Raw genomic sequence first — 21,653 nt, 5'->3', positions numbered from 1 at the left:
ATCAGATACAGTAGAGTAAAATCATATAGGAAATAAAATGCTTTAAATACACTGCATGATTGCTGTGGAAATTTTAAGACCTAATCCAAAGCCCGTTGAAGTCAATGGGAGTCTTTCCATTAACTTCAATAGGAATCGCATCAGGTTCTTAATGTTTGAGTGGGTGGCATTCTTAGGCAATATCTATGCTACGAGCTAGGGATATGAGCTCTAGCTCGTGCAGACGTATGCTAACTCTCATGGAGCTACTGCACTAAAAACAGTAGCGTAGCAGAAGTAGCACAGGCAGTAGCACAGGCACCACAGGGGAGTGGTGGCAGGCAGTGGTGTATTATCACCTAGGGCGACAAATTTGCAGGGGCAGCAAATTTATAAGAGCAGCCAGAGGCGCCAACTTCCCTTAGCGCTGGGGAGTGCTTGTGGGCCCCTAGCCCGACCCCAACTCCACCCCTTTCCCGCCCCCATTCCCACCCCTTCCCTAAAGTCCCTGCCCCAACTCACCCCCTCCCTGCCCCTGTTGGTCCCCTTCCCCAAATCCCTGCCTCCTCCCCTGAGCATGTGGCATTCCCCCCTCCCTCCCAGCCGTGCGAAGCTGTTTTGCACACAAGCGCTGGCAGGGAGCGGGGAGAAGCAGGACCCAGCGGCACGCTCAGGGGAGGAGGCGGAGTCAGAGCGGAGGTGAGCTGGGGCGGGGTGGGGAGCTGCCAGTGGGTGCTCTGTACCCACCAATTTTTCTCCATGGGTGCTCCAGCCCCAGAGCTGTCACTGTTCTCTGCTGCCCATGCTAGCACAGCTACGTCACATGCTCGTTTGATGAGAGCTAGTGCGAGTATGTCTACATGAGCTGGGAAGCACAAATGTAGACGTATCCCTAGACATTTGATTACAGAGATGGTGCTAGATCTGGTGGAAGAAGTCTGTCCAAGAAAGGTAAGTCAGCTGTGTTTGAATGTAAAGTGGCTAACCTTTTAACAGGTTTCAGAGGAACAGCCGTGTTAGTCTGTATTCGCAAAAAGAAAAGGAGTACTTGTGGCACCTTAGAGACTAACCAATTTATTTGAGCATGAGCTTTCGTGAGCTACAGCTCACTTCATCAGATATACCTTTTAACTGAATTTTGTGCTTTTCATAGGTGTATAATGACTGGCATGGCTTCTGGGAGCATAGTGCTTTTCTACAATGATTTCAACCGATGGCATCATGAATATCAAACCAGATACTGATGTTGCAGCAGACGAGAACTAGCACTGACATGGGCAGCTGCTGTCAGAATGAAACTGAACATAGCAAGCCTCTATTCAGTATCATGCCGCAGCATTGTTCTGTATAAATAGCTGTAATACATCTGAATGTAACTTAAATTTGCTCGAAGAAGCAAACTATTTTTTAAAGTTAATTGCTATTTTTGTAGACCTTGCATGATTTTTTGGGGGCAAAGGGCAAAGAAGCAGAAAAATGGCTGCTGCGTTCTGTAGTTAAAAATCTATATTTTTAGTCATTTTGAGAAGTCTATTTTGATTCATGTATGGAAAGAAACTTAAGATAAAGATGGTTAAATCTCTTATTCTAGCTATATTATGAAGAAATACATTTCCCATCTAAAGCTTTATCTATAACCTTGAGGAATATATGATTTTAACGAATTGAAAGTGGGTTATAATACTGGGGATTTTAATTTGTGCTACACTTTGTCTTGATGTACTTTTCCAAATGATTGTACTTCTTCAGCACTGAAGTTTCTGGGAATCAATAATGATATTTAAATTATGATAAATGTAATTTTAAACATGACAAGGAATTGTTTCCATCAATATTACTATTCAAGCATGTTTCTAGACCTAGACAATTAATTCTTTTTTTAGTTATATGTTTTTGTTGTGCAGTTAAGAGGGAGAAATCATCAACAGAGTCTGTGTTACATCAAATGTGAATCCTACTAGTTTTTACCTGATATCTTCTTCAGAGCACACCAAAATGTGCATTGTTCCTCAAAATCAAAACTTCAACTTGGGGAGTTTGGACACGTCCTCAAACTAGCAACCTACATAATATTTCTTTTTAATTTTTAACCGAAGCACACTTCTGCTGCTTGATTATGAAAGCACTAAGAGGCAGGCATTCAAATGTTCACAGCCTCTACATCTTTGCAGAAGCTCTAGACTTGCAAACTTCTTTCCCATTTTTTAGTTTTTTTCTTCAGAGGACTAACCACCATAGTTATATAGCAGATTCCATATCTTGTGCTGTGTATGGCAACAAAACTGTTCAGTTTCTGCTATCACCAAATCCAATCCAATCTTGTCCAATCATGTTAATAAATTATCTCCTCCCTTAGGAAATGAAAAATAATTTATACTAAGGAACAATAAGTTATTTTGGTGTTGCATAATTCTACTTTTCTACAAAATTGCTGTGCAGAATTCTGTGAAAATATTTGTGAAAAGAACTGTATTGTTTTGTAAGTCTGTATTGCATAAATAATTGTTTGTATGTTGTGATCTACATGAGTTAAAACTTACATTCCATATCTGTATCAATTTATCTAGCTGCCTACTGGAGCAGTTCCCATTTTTCTCTTTAAGCAAAGATTTGAATGAGAAAACTCAGTTTGAGTGAAGAAATTAAATAAAATGGCATTTGTAATTGAGACCTTCAATGCAGTGCATTGGGCTGCTGTGTTTTCCATATGTACATACAAAAGAGAAAACAGCCACCATCACCCAATGCATTTGCAAATACAAAGCAAACACAGGGTTTTGAGACAATAATGGCCTGATTTTCCATTGTGTTATACCATTTTTATGCTGGTACAGTATATCTATATTGATGTCAGTGGAGTTACACACTAAGGTGTAACAGAATGGAAAATCTGGTTAATGAAATGTGGTAGTCATTATCTCCACCTGATGAAGTGCGGAACAGTCACCCACTAATAAAATGCCTTGAATTGAGATTGTATAAAAATAATGTACTTTACAAACTTTTGCTATTTGCAAAATTCGTATCTCTTTATAAATAGATTTTAAGCAGACATAGATATGAACTTGAAGTTTTTCTAAGGAGGAATATTCTCTGTATATGTTCGTAATGAATATATAAGTGCTGTGTAATGAGTTGGTTACTAATGTCTGCAGTGAGGGTCTGATGAATCTCCATCATCTATCATATTATCCAGGTGCAAAATACAGAATTTAAAACTTTCTACTTTAGTTTTCTTAGTTAATTTAGAACTGAATTCAGTAACACTAAAAATTACTCACTGAAATAATAAAAAGAACAAGGAGTACTTGTGGCACCTTAGAGACTAACAAATTTATTTGAGCATAAGCTTTCATGGGCAAAAACCCACTTCATCGGATGCATACAGTGGAAAATACAGTAGGAAGATATAGATATACACAGAGAACATGAAAAAATGGGTGTTGCCATACATACTCTAACGAGAGTGATCAATTAAGGTGAGCTATTATCAGCAGGAGAAAAAAACCTTTTGTAGTGATGATCAGGATGGCCCATTTCCAACAGTTGACAAGAAGGTGTGGCTCTTAAACTATTTCATGGGCACTTGAAATGGTAGAGATTTCAGCCTTTATTTTAAAATGGTTGGTGGGTTTCAGCATAGGCAATAGGCATTGGTGCAGTAGGAGCCCTTACATTGGGATACCATGCTGGGATTCTGTCCCAACACCTAAGCTATCTCAGACAACACTGTCAGACCTGTAGCTGCTAGGGCCTTGTTGGTCAGGAGAGTCCTTCCCCAACTGGAACATTCATATGATATTTATTGCTCATGTTCCAGTGCTCTTTGGGGTGGAGTCCAAGCTGCTGCATGTACACTGGGTGGTCTGTGGTGGTAACATGGAGCCTCCTGGGGAATCAGGATGTCTCCCTTTATTACAGCCCTGCTTTGAGCACAAGCTTTGAGGTTTGTCACACCCCACCTATGTAAGAAGAAATCTCCACCCACTGTTCTCCTAACTGCTTCCACAGACACACTTTAATTCTAGATCTGCAGTGTTGTAGCTGTGTTACATCAGTTCTAGACACCTTCCCTGTTGCCTCTGGTGGGCTTGAACATCCTTTCTGCCAGCTGGCAGAGGAGGCTGTGTCAAAGTTGTGGGGGTACCAGACTACATATTTAATTCTCAGGCACTGTATTGTGTGGCCAAATCAAATGCTTTCACTTGGGGGTGGGGGCTAGGGGAGAAAGTTTTATGCTTGGTTGAATTAATCCTGCTTAACACAGGTTCTTGTTAACACACACTCCTTTAACCTCCAGTATGATATTGTGTGCAAACAGAGAGTTAAATTCCCAAATACTATTTATCCATTAGTGTAACCAATGCAAAGTCTGTGCTAGCCCTCTTGATTAGATACAATTTAGTAAACTGGTGCCAGAGATTAAATTACAATTAAACAATTTTGAGCTGTATTATTTTTTTTTCCAGAACGCTGCTGAGGGAGAAGGGAGCTGCTACAAGGTGGAAAGTGAGTTTCCATTTTTGCCAAGAGGTCAATTTTTAAATTCAGAAAGGTCAAGCGTGGTTCACAGACTCTCTCAAACTCTGGTAATTTCATATTAACATATTTTCTCATAGAAATGGATGTGATCTCTGACTTACCCCAATCAATGTCTTATATGAACTTTTGATGAAAGTAAGGCCAGTAACACTGAGAACGATTAGAAATAAGTTAGAGATTTCAGTTTATTGTAGATTACTCATCTTCAGCGGCTTCATATCAGTTATGTTTCTTATAAGCCCATGGCCTGAATGTTACAGTATGTGAGTAGCCATTATGTTTTTATAAGAATGCTGAAGTCTGAGAACTGCAGCAGTGTACTCTATTCAAAGGTAAATGAACGTAATGTCAATCTGAGAGCCTTTCCTGAGCAGTCAGCAACTATTACATTATATAATTAAAAGAACCCCTCTGTCTACAAATTGTGCATTCAGCTAGTCTATGGAAAATATGTTTGTATTACAGTTATCCTGTCCCGCATCCCTGGCATTCCTCCAGTTTGTCTGCCTCACCGACCCATAGTGCTCTGTCTTAACCTAAGATTGCAGTCTCTTTGGGGAAGGGACTTTTATTAAATCTGCATAGCACCCAGCACAATAGATCCCTAACCTGCTTGGGGCCCATCAATGCTATTGTAATAAATAAATAAATACATAAATAAAAATGTTAAGAACCAGTGATTTTTATGTTCCACTAAAAGCAGCTATGGCTTACTTTGAAAAGGGAACTTGAAGTTGTCTTAGTAGCATGGAAATCCTTAGAGCTCTTCTCGATAGGAAATTAGTATGATTGTTGAGTTCCACATTCTAACTCTAAAAGTGTTCAGGTTGGTATTTTATTTGGAAACATTCTGGAGATTCCTTCCTGCTGTGTGGTGTAGTGTTCTCAGCGCAGCTCAAGCTGAGGGTTTCCAGCAAACAAACAAACAAAGAGAGGCTGCTCCATTTCTTCTACATCCGTGCACAAAGCAGGCTATTTTTCCAAGCACCAGCTCGTGTCAGCAGACTGGTAATCAATTTTTCTTTCTTTTAGCAGAAAAAGTAAATTGAGTTATTCCAAAACCAGGTGTACAGAAAGGAACATAGTTCATTGTGATTTTGGCTGGGACATACCTCCTATCAATTTCTGTATTTAGACATATTGTTTTAGAATGAGATAGAAATGGTGAATATCCAGATGGAGCAAACAAGCAACTCACAAGCCAATTAAGCCAAAAAACAAGCCCAATTTCTGTGGTTTTTTTCCACAGTTTTGGCATGTTGGAAATCTTGTAAGTCCTGAACTGAATACCCTCATCAATTCCTGTGTAGTAATAGTGTTAGTATGGAATGCCAAATAGTTTATTTTTGGGTGGACCTAATTTAGTATGTACTTGGGAAACTGATACAGTTGAAGGTCCAAATCATTGTTTGTTTATATGTCAAAATCTACGACTGATCTGTAAAAGCCCTGGATCAAAAACTATAGGAGATTGTTCTTGATTTTTGTTTATGTTGATTGAAATTTAACTGCACGTGGCCTAAGGCTCTGTAATTTAAGAAGTACAGCTAGTCCTGTGGGAAAAGCAAGGGGTAGAATATACGAAATTGAAAAGCTGGTCCAAAAAGAACAAATGCTCTCTTGTAAGCAGTTTATTTTTAAATGAGACTTATTAGTATAAATGTGTGTAAATTTTAGAGAGAGATTTTAATGACACTAATAAGCCTTATAATAAATATAAATTTATGGGGGAAATTTAGTAATAAAATTTTTTTGTAAAAGGAGTTTATCCAGATACCAGCATGTAGTTAGCGTTCTCCACAAGAATTGATGCCCATGGACTACAAAGAAGTTTTTACATCTTATAAAATGTGCAGCATATGAAAATACAGGTTTAATTGATGATAGCATTCCAGGTAGCACAGCAGATTAAAAACTTTCCAACATGGTTTTCTCTGGCAGTAATACAGCATTGCACAGGAATATAAAAAGAACAGATGCGCTTTTGGGATCTGGTTGTTTTCTGTTATTTTCTGTCTGCCTAAGGGAACAAGTTTTAGGTTAGGTTATTTACCATTTTCTTCTGGATTTTCTGTTTTTCCTCTCCTCTCCATTGGGAATGTGTGTGCTGTTTATCCTGGGCACAGTTCTGCAAGGTGCTGAGCTCTCTGGTCTCATCCAGCAAAACAGTTAACAGACTACTCAAATGTTTAAAGTTGAGCATGTGCTTAAGTGCTTGGCTGGGTCAGGGCAGTAGGCTCAGTGCCTTGCAGGGTTGAGTGCCGTGAGGGCATAGTTCACTTCAAGACCAACTTTTCCAAGCTGAATTAGACTTGCACACCCCACCTATTGTGAAACATACCTTCTGGGGTTTCAGAGTAACAGCCGTGTTAGTCTGTATTCGCAAAAAGAAAAGGAGTACTTGTGGTACTTTAGAGACTAACCAATTTATTTGAGCATAAGCTTTCGTGAGCTACAGCTCACTTCATTGGATGCATACTGTGGAAACTGCAGAAGACATTATATACACAGAGACCATTTGTTATGCAAAAGGTGTGAGAGGAAGAAAATTAAGGCTTTATTCAGCAAAGTTCTGATCACATCCTGCAGATCACATGCAGCCTATGAGAGCAGAAGTCTGAAGGCGAAGTAGTAGTTCTGATTGCTAAAGGGATAGGGCTATGTGAAAAACAGTCTGTGACCTTTCTAAATGGTGTGTAAACCAGTGTGCTTACTCTTTTCTCGTTCATAATGCCAACTAAAACTCTTGAAAAGAAAGGGGGAATTATTTGCATTGGTCTGCTTTTTCTGAAGATAATATCTTACAGGATTCTCACTCCTTTGTCTCAAGTAAAACTCCCCATGTTCCAACAGATTTTTTAATTAAGAATAGAAACAATTGTGGGTAGAAGCACCACCCTACCGCACTGGTCATTGCATGCCACCTTGGTTCTTAAAGCCCCCTTGGCATTGGGCTGCGTAAATGTCTTTAAAAGCTATATCTTTTGGGGGTGAATGAGAGTGACATTATCACCCTACTCTGTATAAAGGACTGCATCCCCACAATTGCCTCCATTCCTTCTGTACCACCACAAAGAACAAATGGAACTCACTTTCATGTCTTCAGGCTACACCTTCCATAGTTTAGCTTATTATTTTCTTGTAAATAGTGTAGAGAGTTAGAAGAGATCTTAGCATACATAACCTGGCTGTGTCCCAAAGGCCTTTGAACCCTCACTTGGATCATATTAGGGCCCAAACCTTGTAAGGGTTTCAAGAGATGCACCTCCTGCCTGTCAATCATATCAAAGATAGATGCCCCTGTCAAAGCCTTCAGTTTCTGGGCAAGACCCATGCTGTGAGCCTGTGTTACTCCTGAGGGAATTCCACACCAAAAATTTTGAAATTATGTGCACGCTATTTTAAAATTGTGCAAATTGTATTTGTCAATAAATAAATGTGGCTCCAGCATGGCAGTAGGGAGCACAGGCCACTGGCTGCAATGAGGTGGAAGATCACCCTGAAGCACCCACCTCCCCCAGTACAGGATGTTCGCAGTGAGGCTGCACCTGACCCTGACACAGTGCAAGGGCTGGGCCAGGCCTGCCCCAGAAATACCTCGGGGCCCTGCTCCTCTGTGCCAGGTGCACCAGGGGTGGGTGGGCAGGCTCAGCCCAGCAGGATCCAAGTGTAGAGGGGTTTAGAGTGGGGGGATCCAGAGGTTTCTGTGTGGGGCAATCTGGGTGCGGGTGGCTCTGTGGGAAGATCTGGATGCACAGGGACTTGTTGGAAGGTTCCCGGTGCAGGGGCAATGAGACTTTGCAGGGGATCCAGGTGAAGGTGGTTGGGGGGGTTGGGTTTGGGGAGATGGGGCTTGGTGGGGGGGTCTGGGTGCAGCTGCTTGGGGATAAGTGGGCTCTGGGTGTGGAGGTTTGATGGGCCTGCTTAATGTGGGAGCCCCAGCTGCTGCCAAGGTGATGCCACATGCTGGGCTCCCGCTCTCCCTCCTTCCACCTGCAATTCCCCTATCCCCTTTTCTTTTCCATCCCTCTCCCCTCACTCCCGCATTCCACCCCCTTCCTTCCCCACTGCCTCTTCCCTCACTCCCCTTCCCTCATTCCCCCCCCTTACCCAGTCCCACTGGTGGCACTCACTGTGGCACAGAAAACAGGACGGCTCCCAGCACACAGAAGGGGAGCACGACTGGCACTAGGACCCACCTGTATTTCCCTCTCTAACCTTCCCTTAACTGCATTCATGCCCAGGGAAACTCATCTCTGTACCTTAGAGATAAAGAAGGTGCTCTGTTTTTTACCTGCATGAAAACAAGCCCTTTAGAAAATCCAGTATGTTGTTTGTAGCACATGGGGAGATATGCCAGGAAGAACCTACTACAAAGCAAACTCTCTTACAGGATTAGGAAATGCGTAGAACAATGTTACATTTTAGCTAGGAAATCACTACCTCCTGGTTTAAAGACTCATCCCATGAGAACCTCTGAAGTTTCAGCAGTATGCCTAAGCCCTGGTCTACACTAGGACTTTAGGTCGAATTTAGCAGCGTTAAATTGATGTAAACCTGCACCCGTCCACACGATGAAGCCCTTTATTTCGACTTAAAGGGCTCTTAAAATCGATTTCCTTACTCCACCCCGACAAGTGGATTAGCGCTTAAATCGGCCTTGCCGGCTCAAATTTGGGGTACTGTGGACACAATTCGACGGTATTGGCCTCCGGGAGCTATCCCAGAGTGCTCCATTGTGACCGCTCTGGACAGCACTCTCAACTCAGATGCACTGGCCAGGTAGACAGGAAAAGAACCGCGAACTTTTGAATCTCATTTCCTGTTTGGCCAGCGTGGCAAGCTGCAGGTGACCATGCAGAGCTCATCAGCAGAGGTGACCATGATGGAGTCCCAGAATCGCAAAAGAGCTCCAGCATGGACTGAACGGGAGGTACGGGATCTGATCGCTGTATGGGGAGAGGAATCCGTGCTATCAGAACTCCGTTCCAGTTTTCGAAATGCCAAAAACTTTGTCAAAATCTCCCAGGGCATGAAGGACAGAGGCCATAACAGGGACCTGAAGCAGTGCCGCATGAAACTTAAGGAGCCTACCAGAAAACCAGAGAGGCAAATGGCCGCTCCGGGTCAGAGCCCCAAACATGCTGCTTCTATGATGAGCTGCATGCCATTTTAGGGGGTTCAGCCACCACTACCCCAGCCGTGTTGTTTGACTCTTTCAATGGAGATGGAGGCAACATGGAAGCAGGTTTTGGGGATGAAGAAGATGATGATGATGATGAAGTTGTAGATAGCTCACAGCAAGCAAGCGGAGAAACCGCTTTTCCCGACAGCCAGGAACTGTTTCTCGACCTGGAGCCAGTACCCCCCGAACCTACCCAAAGCTGCCTCCTGGACCTGACAGGCGGAGAAGGAACCTCTGATGAGTGTACCTTTTAAAATACTATACATGGTTTAAAAGCAAGCATGTGAAAGGATTACTTTGCCCTGGCATTCGCAGCTCTCCTGGATGTACTCCCAAAGTCTTTGCAAAAGGTTTCTGGGGAGGGCAGCCTTATTGCATCCTTCATGGTAGGACACTTTACCACTCCAGGCCAGTAACATGTACTTGGGAATCATTGTACAACAAAGCATTGCAGTGTATGTTTGCTGGCATTCAAACAACATCCGTTCTTTATCTCTCTGTGTTATCCTCAGGAGAGTGAGGTATCATTCATGGTCACTTGGTTGAAATAGGGTGCTTTTCTTCAGGGGACACTCAGAAGAGCCCATTCCTGCTGGGCTGTTTGCTTGTGGCTGAACAGAAATGTTCCCCGCTGTTAGCCACGGGGAGTGGGGAGGGTTGAGGGGGTAGCCACATGGTGGGGGGAGGCAAAATGCGACCTTGTAACGAAAGCACATGTGCTATGTATGTAATGTTAACAGCAAGGTTTACCCTGAAAGACTGTAGCCACTGTTTTATAAAATGTGTCTTTTTAAATACCGCTGTCCTTTTTTTTTCTCCACCAGCTGCATGTGTTTCAATGATCACAGGATCTTCTCCTTCCCAGAGACTAGTGAAGATTAGAAAGAAAAAAAAAACGCACTCGAGATGAAATGTTCTCTGAGCTCATGCTGTCCTCCCACACTGACAGAGCACAGACGAATGCGTGGAGGCAAATAATGTCAGAGTGCAGGAAAGCATAAAATGACCGGGAGGAGAGGTGGCGGGCTGAAGAGAGGGCTGAAGCTCAAATGTGGCGGCAGCGTGATGAGAGGAGGCAGGATTCAATGCTGAGGCTGCTGGAGGACCAAACCAGTATGCTCCAGTGTATGGTTGAGCTGCAGCAAAGGCAGCTGGAGCACAGACTGCCACTACAGCCCCTGTGTAACCAACCGCCCTCCTCCCCAAGTTCCATAGCCTCCACACCCAGATGCCCAAGAACGCGGTGGGGGGGCCACCGGCCAACCAGCCACTCTGCCACAGAGGATTGCCCCAAAAAAAGATGGCTGACATTCAATAAATTTTAAAGTTGTAAACTTTTAAAGTGCTGTGTGGCATTTTCCTTCCTTCCTCCACCACCCCTCCTGGGCTACCTTGGTAGTCATCCCCCTATTTGTGTGATGAATGAATAAAGAATGCATGAATGTGAAGCAACAATGACTTTATTGCCTCTGCAAGCGGTGATCGAAGGGAGGAGGGGAGGGTGGTTAGCTTACAGGGAAGTAGAGTGAACCAAGGGGCGGGGGGTTTCATCAAGGAGAAACAAAGAGAACTTTCACACCATAGCCTGGCCAGTCATGAAACTGGTTTTCAAAGTTTTTCTGATGAGTACCGCGCCCTTCTGTGCTCTTCTAACCACCCTGGTGTCTGGCTGCACGTAACCAGCAGCCAGGCAATTTGCCTCAACCTCCCACCCCACCATAAACATCTCCCCCTTACTCTCACAGATATTGTGGAGCACACAGCAAGCAGTAACAACAGTGGGAATATTGGTTTCGCTGAGGTCTAAGCGAGACAGTAAACTGCGCCAGCATGCCTTTAAACGTCCAAATGCACATTCTACCACCATTCTGCACTTGCTCAGCCTGTAGTTGAACAGCTCCTGACTACTGTCCAGGCTGCCAGGCTTCATGAGCCATGGCATTAAGGGGTAGGCTGGGTCCCCAAGGATAACTATAGGCATTTCAATTTTCTGGTCTGGGAATAAAGTCCCTTCCTGAAGCTTTTGAAACAGACCAGAGTTCCTGAAGATGCGAGCGTCATGTACCTTTCCCGGCCATCCCACGTTGATGTTGGTGAAATGTCCCTTGTGATCCACCAGAGCTTGCAGCACTATTGAAAAGTACCCCTTGCGGTTTATGTACTCAGCGGCTTGGTGCTCCGGTGCCAAGATAGGGATAAGGGTTCCGTCTATGGCCCCACCACAGTTAGGGAATCCCATTGCAGCAAAGCCATCCACTATGACCTGCACATTTCCCAGGGTCACTACCCTTGATATCAGCAGATCTTTGATTGTGTGGGCTACTTGCATCACAGCAGTCCCAACAGTAGATTTGCCCACTCCAAATTGATTCCCAACTGACCGGTAGCTGTCTGGCGTTGCAAGCTATCGCCACTCGCTTCTCAACTGTGAGGGCTGCTCTCATCTTGGTATTCATGCGCTTCAGGGCAGGGGAAAGCAAGTCACAAAGTTCCATGAAAGTGCCCTTACGCATGCGAAAGTTTTGCAGCCACTGGGAATCGTCCCAGACCTGCAACACTATGCGGTCCCACCAGTCTGTGCTTGTTTCCCGAGCCCGGAATCGGCATTCCACAGCATGAACCTGCCCCATTAGCACCATGATGCATGCATTGGCAGGGCCCATGCTTTCAGAGAAATCTGTGTCCATGTCCTGATCACTCACGTGACCGCGCTGATGTTGCCTCCTCGCCCGGTATCGCTTTGCCAGGTTCTGGTGCTGCATATACTGCTGGATAATGCGTGTGGTGTTTAATGTGCTCCTAATTGCCAGAGTGAGCTGAGCGGCCTCCATGCTTGCCTTGGTGTGGCGTCCGCACAGAAAAAAGGCGCAGAACGATTGTCTGCCATTGCTCTGACGGAGGGAGGGGCGACTGACGACACGGCTTACAGGGTTGGCTTCAGGGAGCTAAAATCAACAAAGGGGGTGGCTTTACATCAAGGAGTATTTCAGGTAGGACTTCACGGAGGGTTCCAATAAGAAATGGTGCACCTAAGTTATTGTTCTTATTGGAACAAGGAGGTTAATCTGGCCTCTGATTGATACGTGGCTAGATTTATCTCGCTGCACCTTCTCTGTGAGTGACTGCAGTGTGACCTAGAGGAAAGAGTCCCCTAGATGTGGGGGGGGGGAGCAAATGAGTACAAAACAAATCTGGTCTATTTCTTGTTTTGATCCACTCCATCTATCTTTTACATCTTTGGCTGGCAGCAGACAGTGCAGGACTGCATGCCATCCACATCACATGGCTGCCCGGCAGAAGATGATGCAATAGGACTGCTAGCAATCCGTATCGCCTGCCTGCTCACCATAAGACAGTTTAATAGGACTGACTGCAGGACTGAAGAGAATGACCTGGTCAAGTCACTCCAAATTTAGTTCCTGTGCCCATGTCTGCCCAGGCGCTCCTGGCCGACGTGGCCAGGAGCACCTCGGACATGACGATGACGGCTACCAGTCGTATTGCACCGTCTGCTGCCACAAGGCAGTGGGTTCCTGCTACTGTGTAGCAATGCAGTACTGCATCTGCCAGCACCCAGGAGACATAGGGTGATGGTTACCTGAGAGGGCTCCATGCTTGCCGTGGTATGGCGTCTGCACAGGTAACTCAGCAAAAAAGGCGCAAAATGATTGTCTGCCCTTGCTTTCACGGAGGGAGGGAGGGAAGGAGTGCAACGCTCTGGAAGTCGACTCTAGCCTCGGTACTGTGGAAGCACTCCACCGAGTTAATGCACTTAATGCACTTAAGAGCATTTTCTGTGGGGACACACACACTTGAATATATAAAACCGATTTCTAAAAAAACAACTTCTATAAATTCGACCTAATTCCGTAGTGTAGACATACCATAAGGCAGGTTCCCCTGGTGGAGATATGAAAGTAGCATCTTGAAGTTTGGTGCATGCTTTCACCAAACATTACTCATTGAATTTATTATTGTGCTCCATTTAGCCTAGTTTGGGAGAGTGGTGCTGCTATTCATATTTGGCTAAGAACTCCTCATCCACCATCCTCCTAGTGGGGCACTGCTTGCTAATCTCCCACAAGTATGATGCACAGAGGTCCTCGAAGAAGAGAGGTTACTTACTAGCAACCGTTGTTCTTTGAGAGTTGCCTCTATGCATTTACACTGCTGCCCACCTTTCCCTCTTCCATATATCAAGCTCTGCGGCTGCAGAGATGGACTGCCCCTGCTCTTTCCCTCGGACACAACTTTTCAAGGCAGATCCACAGCTTGATGCCAGGGCGCCATATTCCACAGTTGTGACTACCCAACAGTTACTGGTAAGTCACCTCTCATTAGTACCTCAATAGGTAGAGCAATGAACATGTAAATATAACCACAATCACAAGAGGTTTTCTCTGAACTCTGAAAGAAGGAGGGTGTGTGTGTGAATGAGTGAGAATCCTAGAAGAGCTCAGAGATAGAGAATTTCAGGAAAGCAAATCCTCTTCTCTGAAGGTACAATCTGTGCAGGAATCTTACTTCTGAAGAGTACCCTGCTTGAAGGATGTTGCAAAATAAAATGAGCAACTAACTGAAACCGTAACTGCCTCAGAGCAAAGCCAACAAAAATGTTTTTTGTGTGGTTTTATTTGAATATAAGTGTGTGGTAAAACCTCCCAGGTCTGAACAGGTGAGTAGCACCTAAAATTTCCACATTTCTGGACATATAAAAAAAAATTGCCAGGTGGTTGAAGAAGCTTGTGCATCCCTGTTGAAAACCACTTCTGCAGAACTGGAAGTAAGATTCCTTTCTAGAGGCAAAATCAAAGCCACAGTGCTTTGTAAATGCATGGAGCAAGAACTGTGTGGCTGCCTTCCTTATGTCTATAATGGAAGCATCCCTGAGACATGCATCTTATGAAGCGCTCAGGGCACCAAAGCACCAAGAGGTGCTAAACAGAAGGTCTGGGGTGCAGAGTCCAAGGTAACCAAAGCCTGGACAGTGCTGCCCCTTTGGTGCTCCTCAGCAGTCATGTGCCAAAGAGCCACATGGTTACCAAAATAATAAAAGACTGGCTCTAACAGGCAGGGGCCAGCAAAAAAGATGCAAAGTGGAACCAGATGATAGAGCACAGATTCTGTAGAGAAGGTTTTCACTCACAATAGCCAAGAAGGACCTGATGGGAAGGTTTCAAGGGTGGTGATTAAGCTCTGGTGCAGCATGTGACCACAAAGCAGGGGGCCTACTGCTGCCCTTAATACTCCAAACTCCTTTAGAGTTAGGCAGGCAGAACCCCTCCTCCCCCCATCTTATAGTCAAGAGCACAGACCCTGTGCAGCTGGGACCTTTGGAGAGAGGTCTTCCTCTTTCAGCTTCTCCATGTCACAAACAATGACTTCCCCCATCATTCTTATGTAACACAAGCCAGCAAGGCTCTTGTTCTATTGGCTTTCCTTTTTGTTTTATGTCAGCGCATAGGAGTAGCTAATGTCTGCTGATTAACAGAAGGGAACAGAGTTTTCTCACTCTGATATAAACAAGTGGTTGGTTTGTCTAAATTCTGAGACAGTTTTTTTTCGCCCCCCTTTAAGTATTTGCACTTTGGACAGCACTCAGTCAGGCCCCAAACATGACCTGTATTCACATTGAAAGGAGCACAAGTAGAAAAAAATGTCTGATGCAATTTGCTCATCACACTTCTTCTACAATGAGTTTGTATTAACTTCAGAACTCTGCAACTGTTTTGAGTTCCCAGAGGTCAAGAGAAGTAAATTCCAAGGCTATATGTAAGCTCAGTTTATTCTCCAAAGCACCACAGTAAAATCACAATTAGTCTTTGATAGCAACTTAGTACAGAGAAGAAGTTTCCCCCAGTGCTACCTCTCCAATGATTTTAATGAATGTATTATTTTATAATTAATTCAGAAATGTCTGGGAGCTTCACAATGGCCTCACCATGAGGATACACTTTAGTCACCAAACAATGTAGAACACTTGCTGTAGAATGTTCTGCAAATATGTCAGCTTGGCTTTTATCTCTAGAAACAGCATAATCATGCTAGCTGCTGAGTTTCCTCCAATCTCAAGTGTACATCCAGTGAATAGCATGAAACCAACAGGGGCTGACAGCAGTCGCTGCCTTGTATCATCTGAATCTAAATGAGGAACAGGAATAAAAAAATTGGTAAATTAATTTTCTAATGCATAATTTATAACACTAGGGAAGGTGCAAAGGGATAAGCTGTTCTAAACATCTGTTAATTTTGAATACCTAACTTCAGCAATTGGTCTTTCCCATTTTCTGTTCATCAGTGGTTCAGTGAAATGGAAAAGTGTATATCTACATTTAAGATAGTCAAAGTGTTTTTACTAGGCTATTGAAATACTTACTAGATACTGATAGGCATGAGTCAATGGTGACTGGTAGATAAATCATCTTGTATCTTAATGCTATATTAACAGTAACTAATTTAATTCATATTAAAGAATGGGAGCCAGATCCTCAGCAAGTGTAAATCATTGTGGTTTCAACTGGAGGTAGAGTAATGATGACTTACACGAGCTGAGAATTTGGCCATGACTGTTTAGCTTTGGAGGGGGAGAGATATTACATCTAGAAATGAGTGCTTTGGTCCCCAGATAGGTACTTATAGGATATATATGCACCTGTTCAAGTTCGAAGGATGAAGCATTGTAGTCCATAGAGCTAGCTAGTTTTAGCATTTATTTTATTCAGCAATAATGTAAGGAACCTACAGACCTGTATCCTGTGAGGTATTCATTTCAGCAGTTAGCATAAGGCTTGAGGCTTATCAACTTTGGTACAGATAAATGGCCAACCGTCAGCCCTAAGTTTTGGAGAACTGAAAATAGTGTGTATAAGGGAGATTTCTGTGCATAATGACACCAGCCAACTGCAGGAACACCAGCTTTTGGTTAGAACACTCTCAGATGTCTAAGCACAAGAGTACCATGGCAACTAATTGACCTATATGATAATAGGTTGAAATCATAAATATATTAACCTATAGAAGGAGGACACCCCCATCTTCGTAGGGGGAGGAAATTCAAATAAGAAACCCCTACTGAATCTGCACTAGGCATATATATATATATATATAAGCAAAATATAAAAGTTGTATCCCAGCCTGTGTGAAGGAGGAGAGAGGGAGGTAGCCCTTGGGCGGTGCCAGAATGCTGGTCACTGGTGATGAGGAAGATAATAGCTAATATTTCAGGTTGTTCCGCAAGTGATGAGTATATTGATTTTCAAATGTACATTTTGTATTATTTCTGTCTATCAGTCACAAACACTCTAGCCCAGTAAAATAAACTATTGTAAATATAGTTCCCGTAGTGTGAGCGTTGCAACTATGCACATCAGGGTTCCCAACTCCACAATAATTTTAAAATATTGGGCCTGATCTTAGGACAAGAACCTGTTACACCTGCGTGACAACTGGGAATTCTTAAGTACTCTAATCTATAGATCAGGCTACAGAAGAATTAGCATTCCTATTCAAGTACCATTTAAAAGCAGGCAAATAACCACCCACAGTTGATAAATTAGGAAATGTAATTCCTAATTTATCAACAGGCATCTGCTGATAAATGTAATACCTTTTATAGAAGACAAATCAGTATGTAGGCCAGGTTTGTTCTATAGGAGAGAGATGGTACAGGCCTGAAGAATAGTTCTGTGTAAGCTTGAAAACTTCTCTCTCACCAACAGCAGTTGGTCCAAAAAAGATATTACCTCAGCCACCTTGTCTCTCTCATATCCTGCGACCAATACAGCTACAATACTGCATGCACGTTTGTTCTATGAAATTTTATACTTTTTCCTGCCACTGATATTGTTTTCCTCTATGATTTCATTGTAGAAATAAGTGGAGAGGGGGAGAGTTTGCCTCAGAGCTATGCTTTCTCATGGTATGTTTGTCTTTCAATTTTCCTCATTCCCTTCTGATTTTTGGTGTTTCCATTTGCATCCTTTAGGAACATCATCTCTTTATTGCCCTTGCCAACACTTCAAAACCTACCAATTTTAACCTGGCACCAGCTGTTAGTCTCAATCCTCACTACAACCACCATCTTCAAAGCAGATGATTTTCTTCTCTTGTCATTGTCTCTCTTTCCAACTACTTTCATGCTTCCTCTTTCCATCAGTCTCTCTCAGGACTCTGTCCTTGGCAATACCATTTAGTTGCATGGCTGCCACTACAATGATGACAGACCAATTTACCTTTCCATATGCCTCCCTGACATTGGTTTCTGGATGTTTCACTAACCACTCAAGCTCAACCATCACTATTGCTGATAAGGGGTAAAAACCATAATGTCATTTTTTATGAAGACAACTTCTGCTACTTCAATACTGTTGCTACCTTCAGAACCCACCTGTGACCTAAAATAATCAGCTAGGTCCTTACCACTTTTCAACTTCTTTGGGTCTCCCTGCCCTCCTTGATTGCTACTCCAACTGTCTAGCCCTTTATTGGTTCTTCCTCTTTCCCTCCTTCACTCTGCACAATCACCCAATTCATTCACTTTGTCCTACTCATCTGTCACTTTCAGCATACTGCCCCCTATGCTAGAGACACCCTACATTGCATTATAGCCAGCTCATCTAAAATCACACTTCTTCCTCTAGGCCTTACCTAAGACATGTTAAATGTAAAATTTACAAGATGTATACTAAACATCACTGTCTTCATGGTGTTTGACTAGTTTCTGAGGCTGAGATGTTATCTTTGTATACTTTTTGTGTAATACAATGGTGTGGATGGGGTCAAACTGTGTTCGTAGCAGTACTTTAATCTAGGTCTTTTTTTAAAATGAGGGTATAACACAGAGTCCAGGCGAAGCCACCTTATCCCAGTAACAAAACTGACTCCAAAACCAAGTTTAACAGAACTACGTTTTAATGAACTATAGACACGGTCTTAGCGTTTGCTCTACATCTTAACCAGCCAACACTTTTTCTTAGACCAAATTACACCAGTCCTTTCCAGCAACAGGCTGTGTCCGAAACTCAAGTTATCTTTGAAAACGGAGGACTGGATAGGTGATGGGCTCCAAAAGAAACCAGCACATCTTGAGTCAATCAGTCCTAGTGTCAATTGTTCTTTTGTGAATGGTTTGAGTTGTTCTCTCGTTAGCTCAGAATAAGTGTCTCCAGAGGGACAGTTGTTCCTCACTGATCCGCTCCGCCTTGCCCGGAAATTGAGTTCTCACAGGAATAAATGACTCAATAGTCTTTTCATAAAGAAAGTTTATTATTGCAGGTCTGTTACAATTCTAGTAGAAAGTAAAAGCTAACAAAGAAAATGAACTAGGACCAAGCAGAGGAAATACACTATTGAATGCAGCAGTATGATAAAGATAAAACACCTTCGATCCGTGCCTCCCCCATTATGGTTTTCAGTTCCTACACTAGATGAAGAGGGGGATGGTAATAAAATATTGGCAGCTATTTATGGTAGCTAGTGGTAGTTCTTCTATTAGTCAGCTTGCCCTAGAACTGCTCCATCCTAGCTTATGTAACATGCAGCAAGCTTTCCATTCAAAGAAGTTTTATTGTTTCTAATACATACTGTAGTTGTGGGGGGAGGATACACAATAGCTAGAATGAAAAGGCTTCCTTGACTGCAGTCTTCGGCCCAATAAATGCCCAGAGTTCCTGTTATTACATCCAAAGTCACTTGAAGTTCATATGATCTAAACACTATCTTGAAGTCTGGTATTAGAGAAGGGGTCCTTTTCCTTTGAGAAGCTTGTCTTTCAATATTGTACAGTTAATCCACTGCAGTTTTTCATGGAAACTTGCCTCTTCAGCTCAGCTAAACTCAACTCACTGGGACAGGAGACAAATACAGCTTTTTGTGGGGGCATACCCCTTTTCTGGGAACAAGTTCTGTTGACTTAGAGAGTCTGTTTGTGCACAAGTGAGGCCTCATAACTGTTCATCTATGTGTTAGTTTAAGCTATTCAGATTCCTAGGGTGTGAGAAATGCATTTCATTAAACCAACTCCAATGATAAAAACAAATCTAAAGATTCAGAAGGCAAAGGCTGGAAGAGCACTCAAAGCTACAGCACACACTTCACCCATCCACCTATTGACAGTCTGCCTGGGGCTTGCCACAAGAGAGTGGAAGCAAACTGAAAAACCACAGCTGTGATGGATGTTCATTAAGTTGAAGGGGTCTACTGGCCTAGAAGTGGGCTTTGGTTTAAATCACTTCTATAGAGCGAGCTGTTCCCCAGCATTGTCATGACATGCCGGGACAGGCTGTGTGGGGGATTTGATTGGCTCAGAAGAAGCAGGGGAGAGGTTCTTGGACCCAGCCACATGAGGCTCTTCAGCTGCAGCAATAATCACAGAAGTTTTCTGCATACCAGCTCTACTAGAGTCCTGAGAGCGCTTGTTGCAGAAAATCTGAATTTCCTTATCTAGAGCTGTGTTCTAAAAAGGAAGGTAAAAGACAAAAACCGTTACATCAAATGACACATATTACCTGCCCCCTTAAACCATTGCACAACACACACCTTTGGGGCATGCATTAGACTCAGAAAAAGGAGAAATAACATCAGAAATCTTAATCAATTGTAGGGTGTTTTGGTGATCAGAGGGATAACTTAGCTCCTATGCATGCCACGGCATCCAGCAGGTCATTAATAGAACCAAGTTTGATGAAGTACTTTTAAAAAAAAAAAAGTTAAAACTTTGTGTTACACCACCATCTGGGGAAGAATTTCTAAGGATTCATTTTCACCAAAATTCCTAGTGTGACTGTGCTACCAATATTTTAACAAGGAACACAACCATTTCCAGCCTGTGACAAATCCCAGGTAGCTGCAATTGAGGTCTCGGGAATCTGTTTCCTCATTTAAACTAGAACACTTTTCCTCTCATACTTTGTTATGGGTGTTAAATTTGCATGAAGCTGCATTTTACTGGAAATAGTTGTGGGATAATTAACAATGTAGCAGCAGAAGCATGGGGGATTAAGATGTACTAGGGGAATTGTGAAGTATCTGCCCTGAAATTTTTTTTTTTTTAAAGTACCTGATGCTTCTGCTAAAAGCCTCTGCAAGATAAATCAAACTGTAACTAAATGTTTAATTTACAGAAGTACCTGTCCCTAAGCAGGTCCTTGGAGAAGGGAACATCTTCAGTTAGGCTTCAATACTGTGTGAACAGGGCTGACTTCGTATTCGGTTACCTATTTGCAACTGGCTGGGGCCCAGCTCAGGAGGTTTAATGCTGTTTTTCCTGAGGGAGATCATTCTATACTGCTGATCACTCCAGTGACTGGTTCTGAGCAGCATAGAGGCCATAAGCATCAATGGTGCATGACAGGATCCAGCTTACTGGGTGCTGACTCTCATGAGATGACTCGCAGGCTTGCCCACTTCAGTGCTGCTGATCTTTTTCTTTCCTCCCCTACATTCTGCTATATAGTCCCAAAGCTATATTTGGGTGGCTTGGGGAGGAGTTTGGGTAACACTGCTCATTTCACAAGCCCTCTTGTGAACATGTGAAAGTTAGTCCAGAATAAATCAGGAATAGTTAGTCACTCTGGACTAGCTTTAATGTGTAGACAAGCTCGAAGGCACAAAGATAGCCATTTACTTGGAAGCAGTATGGGCCATCTTGCCTCCAACCTTCCCTTTCACAAAATATGATGTTTTGTAAGGTGAAAAATAACCACTCTGCCTAGATTTGCAGAAAATTTTCAGAGATAAACATTTATATCATTTTACTTAGTGACTTTTGTATCTGGAACATCACTGAAAGATGTTCTTTCACTTTTATGCAGTTCTAAAATTCTGCCTATTTCAGGATAGCTGTTATTTCTCCTTTTCTCTTTTTGTTAAACTCAGAACATGTATTTTGTGCAGCAGAACGAAACATTGCAGTTAGTACATACCATTTCCTTGGACCTACTCAGAGGAA

At 43.0% G+C, this 21,653-nt stretch overlaps 2 protein-coding genes across 11 annotated transcripts in view; one reads left to right on the top strand and one right to left on the bottom strand.

Annotated features, from left to right (window-relative positions):
* The window catches only part of LRBA (LPS responsive beige-like anchor protein), a 558,473-nt gene extending 555,271 nt beyond the window's left edge, over window positions 1-3,202 (top strand). For 7 of the 8 annotated variants that reach the window (XM_048847356.2, XM_048847351.2, XM_048847357.2 and 4 more), the window contains one exon: window positions 1,133-3,202. In XM_048847356.2, the coding sequence (XP_048703313.2) occupies window positions 1,133-1,223 (91 nt within the window). In that variant the 3' untranslated portion in view covers window positions 1,224-3,202. The remainder of the gene's footprint in view (window positions 1-1,132) is intronic. The other variant, XM_048847358.2, reaches the window with a different exon arrangement.
* A 15,747-nt stretch (window positions 3,203-18,949) lies between these two features.
* Window positions 18,950-21,653, bottom strand: part of LOC125635697 (serine/threonine-protein kinase DCLK2) — a 144,992-nt gene continuing 142,288 nt past the window's right edge. For 2 of the 3 annotated variants that reach the window (XM_075127728.1, XM_075127729.1), the window contains one exon: window positions 18,950-20,159. In XM_075127728.1, coding sequence (XP_074983829.1) covers window positions 19,938-20,159 — 222 coding nt within the window. In that variant the 3' untranslated portion in view covers window positions 18,950-19,937. Of the gene's footprint in view, window positions 20,160-20,183; window positions 21,641-21,653 lie in introns of those variants that run through there. The other variant, XM_075127730.1, reaches the window with a different exon arrangement.

Source organism: Caretta caretta, chromosome 4, assembly GCF_965140235.1.
Source record: "Caretta caretta isolate rCarCar2 chromosome 4, rCarCar1.hap1, whole genome shotgun sequence".
NCBI lineage: Eukaryota > Metazoa > Chordata > Testudines > Cheloniidae > Caretta > Caretta caretta.
Note: the sequence above shows the minus strand (reverse complement) of the source record. Positions and strands in the feature narration are given on the sequence as shown.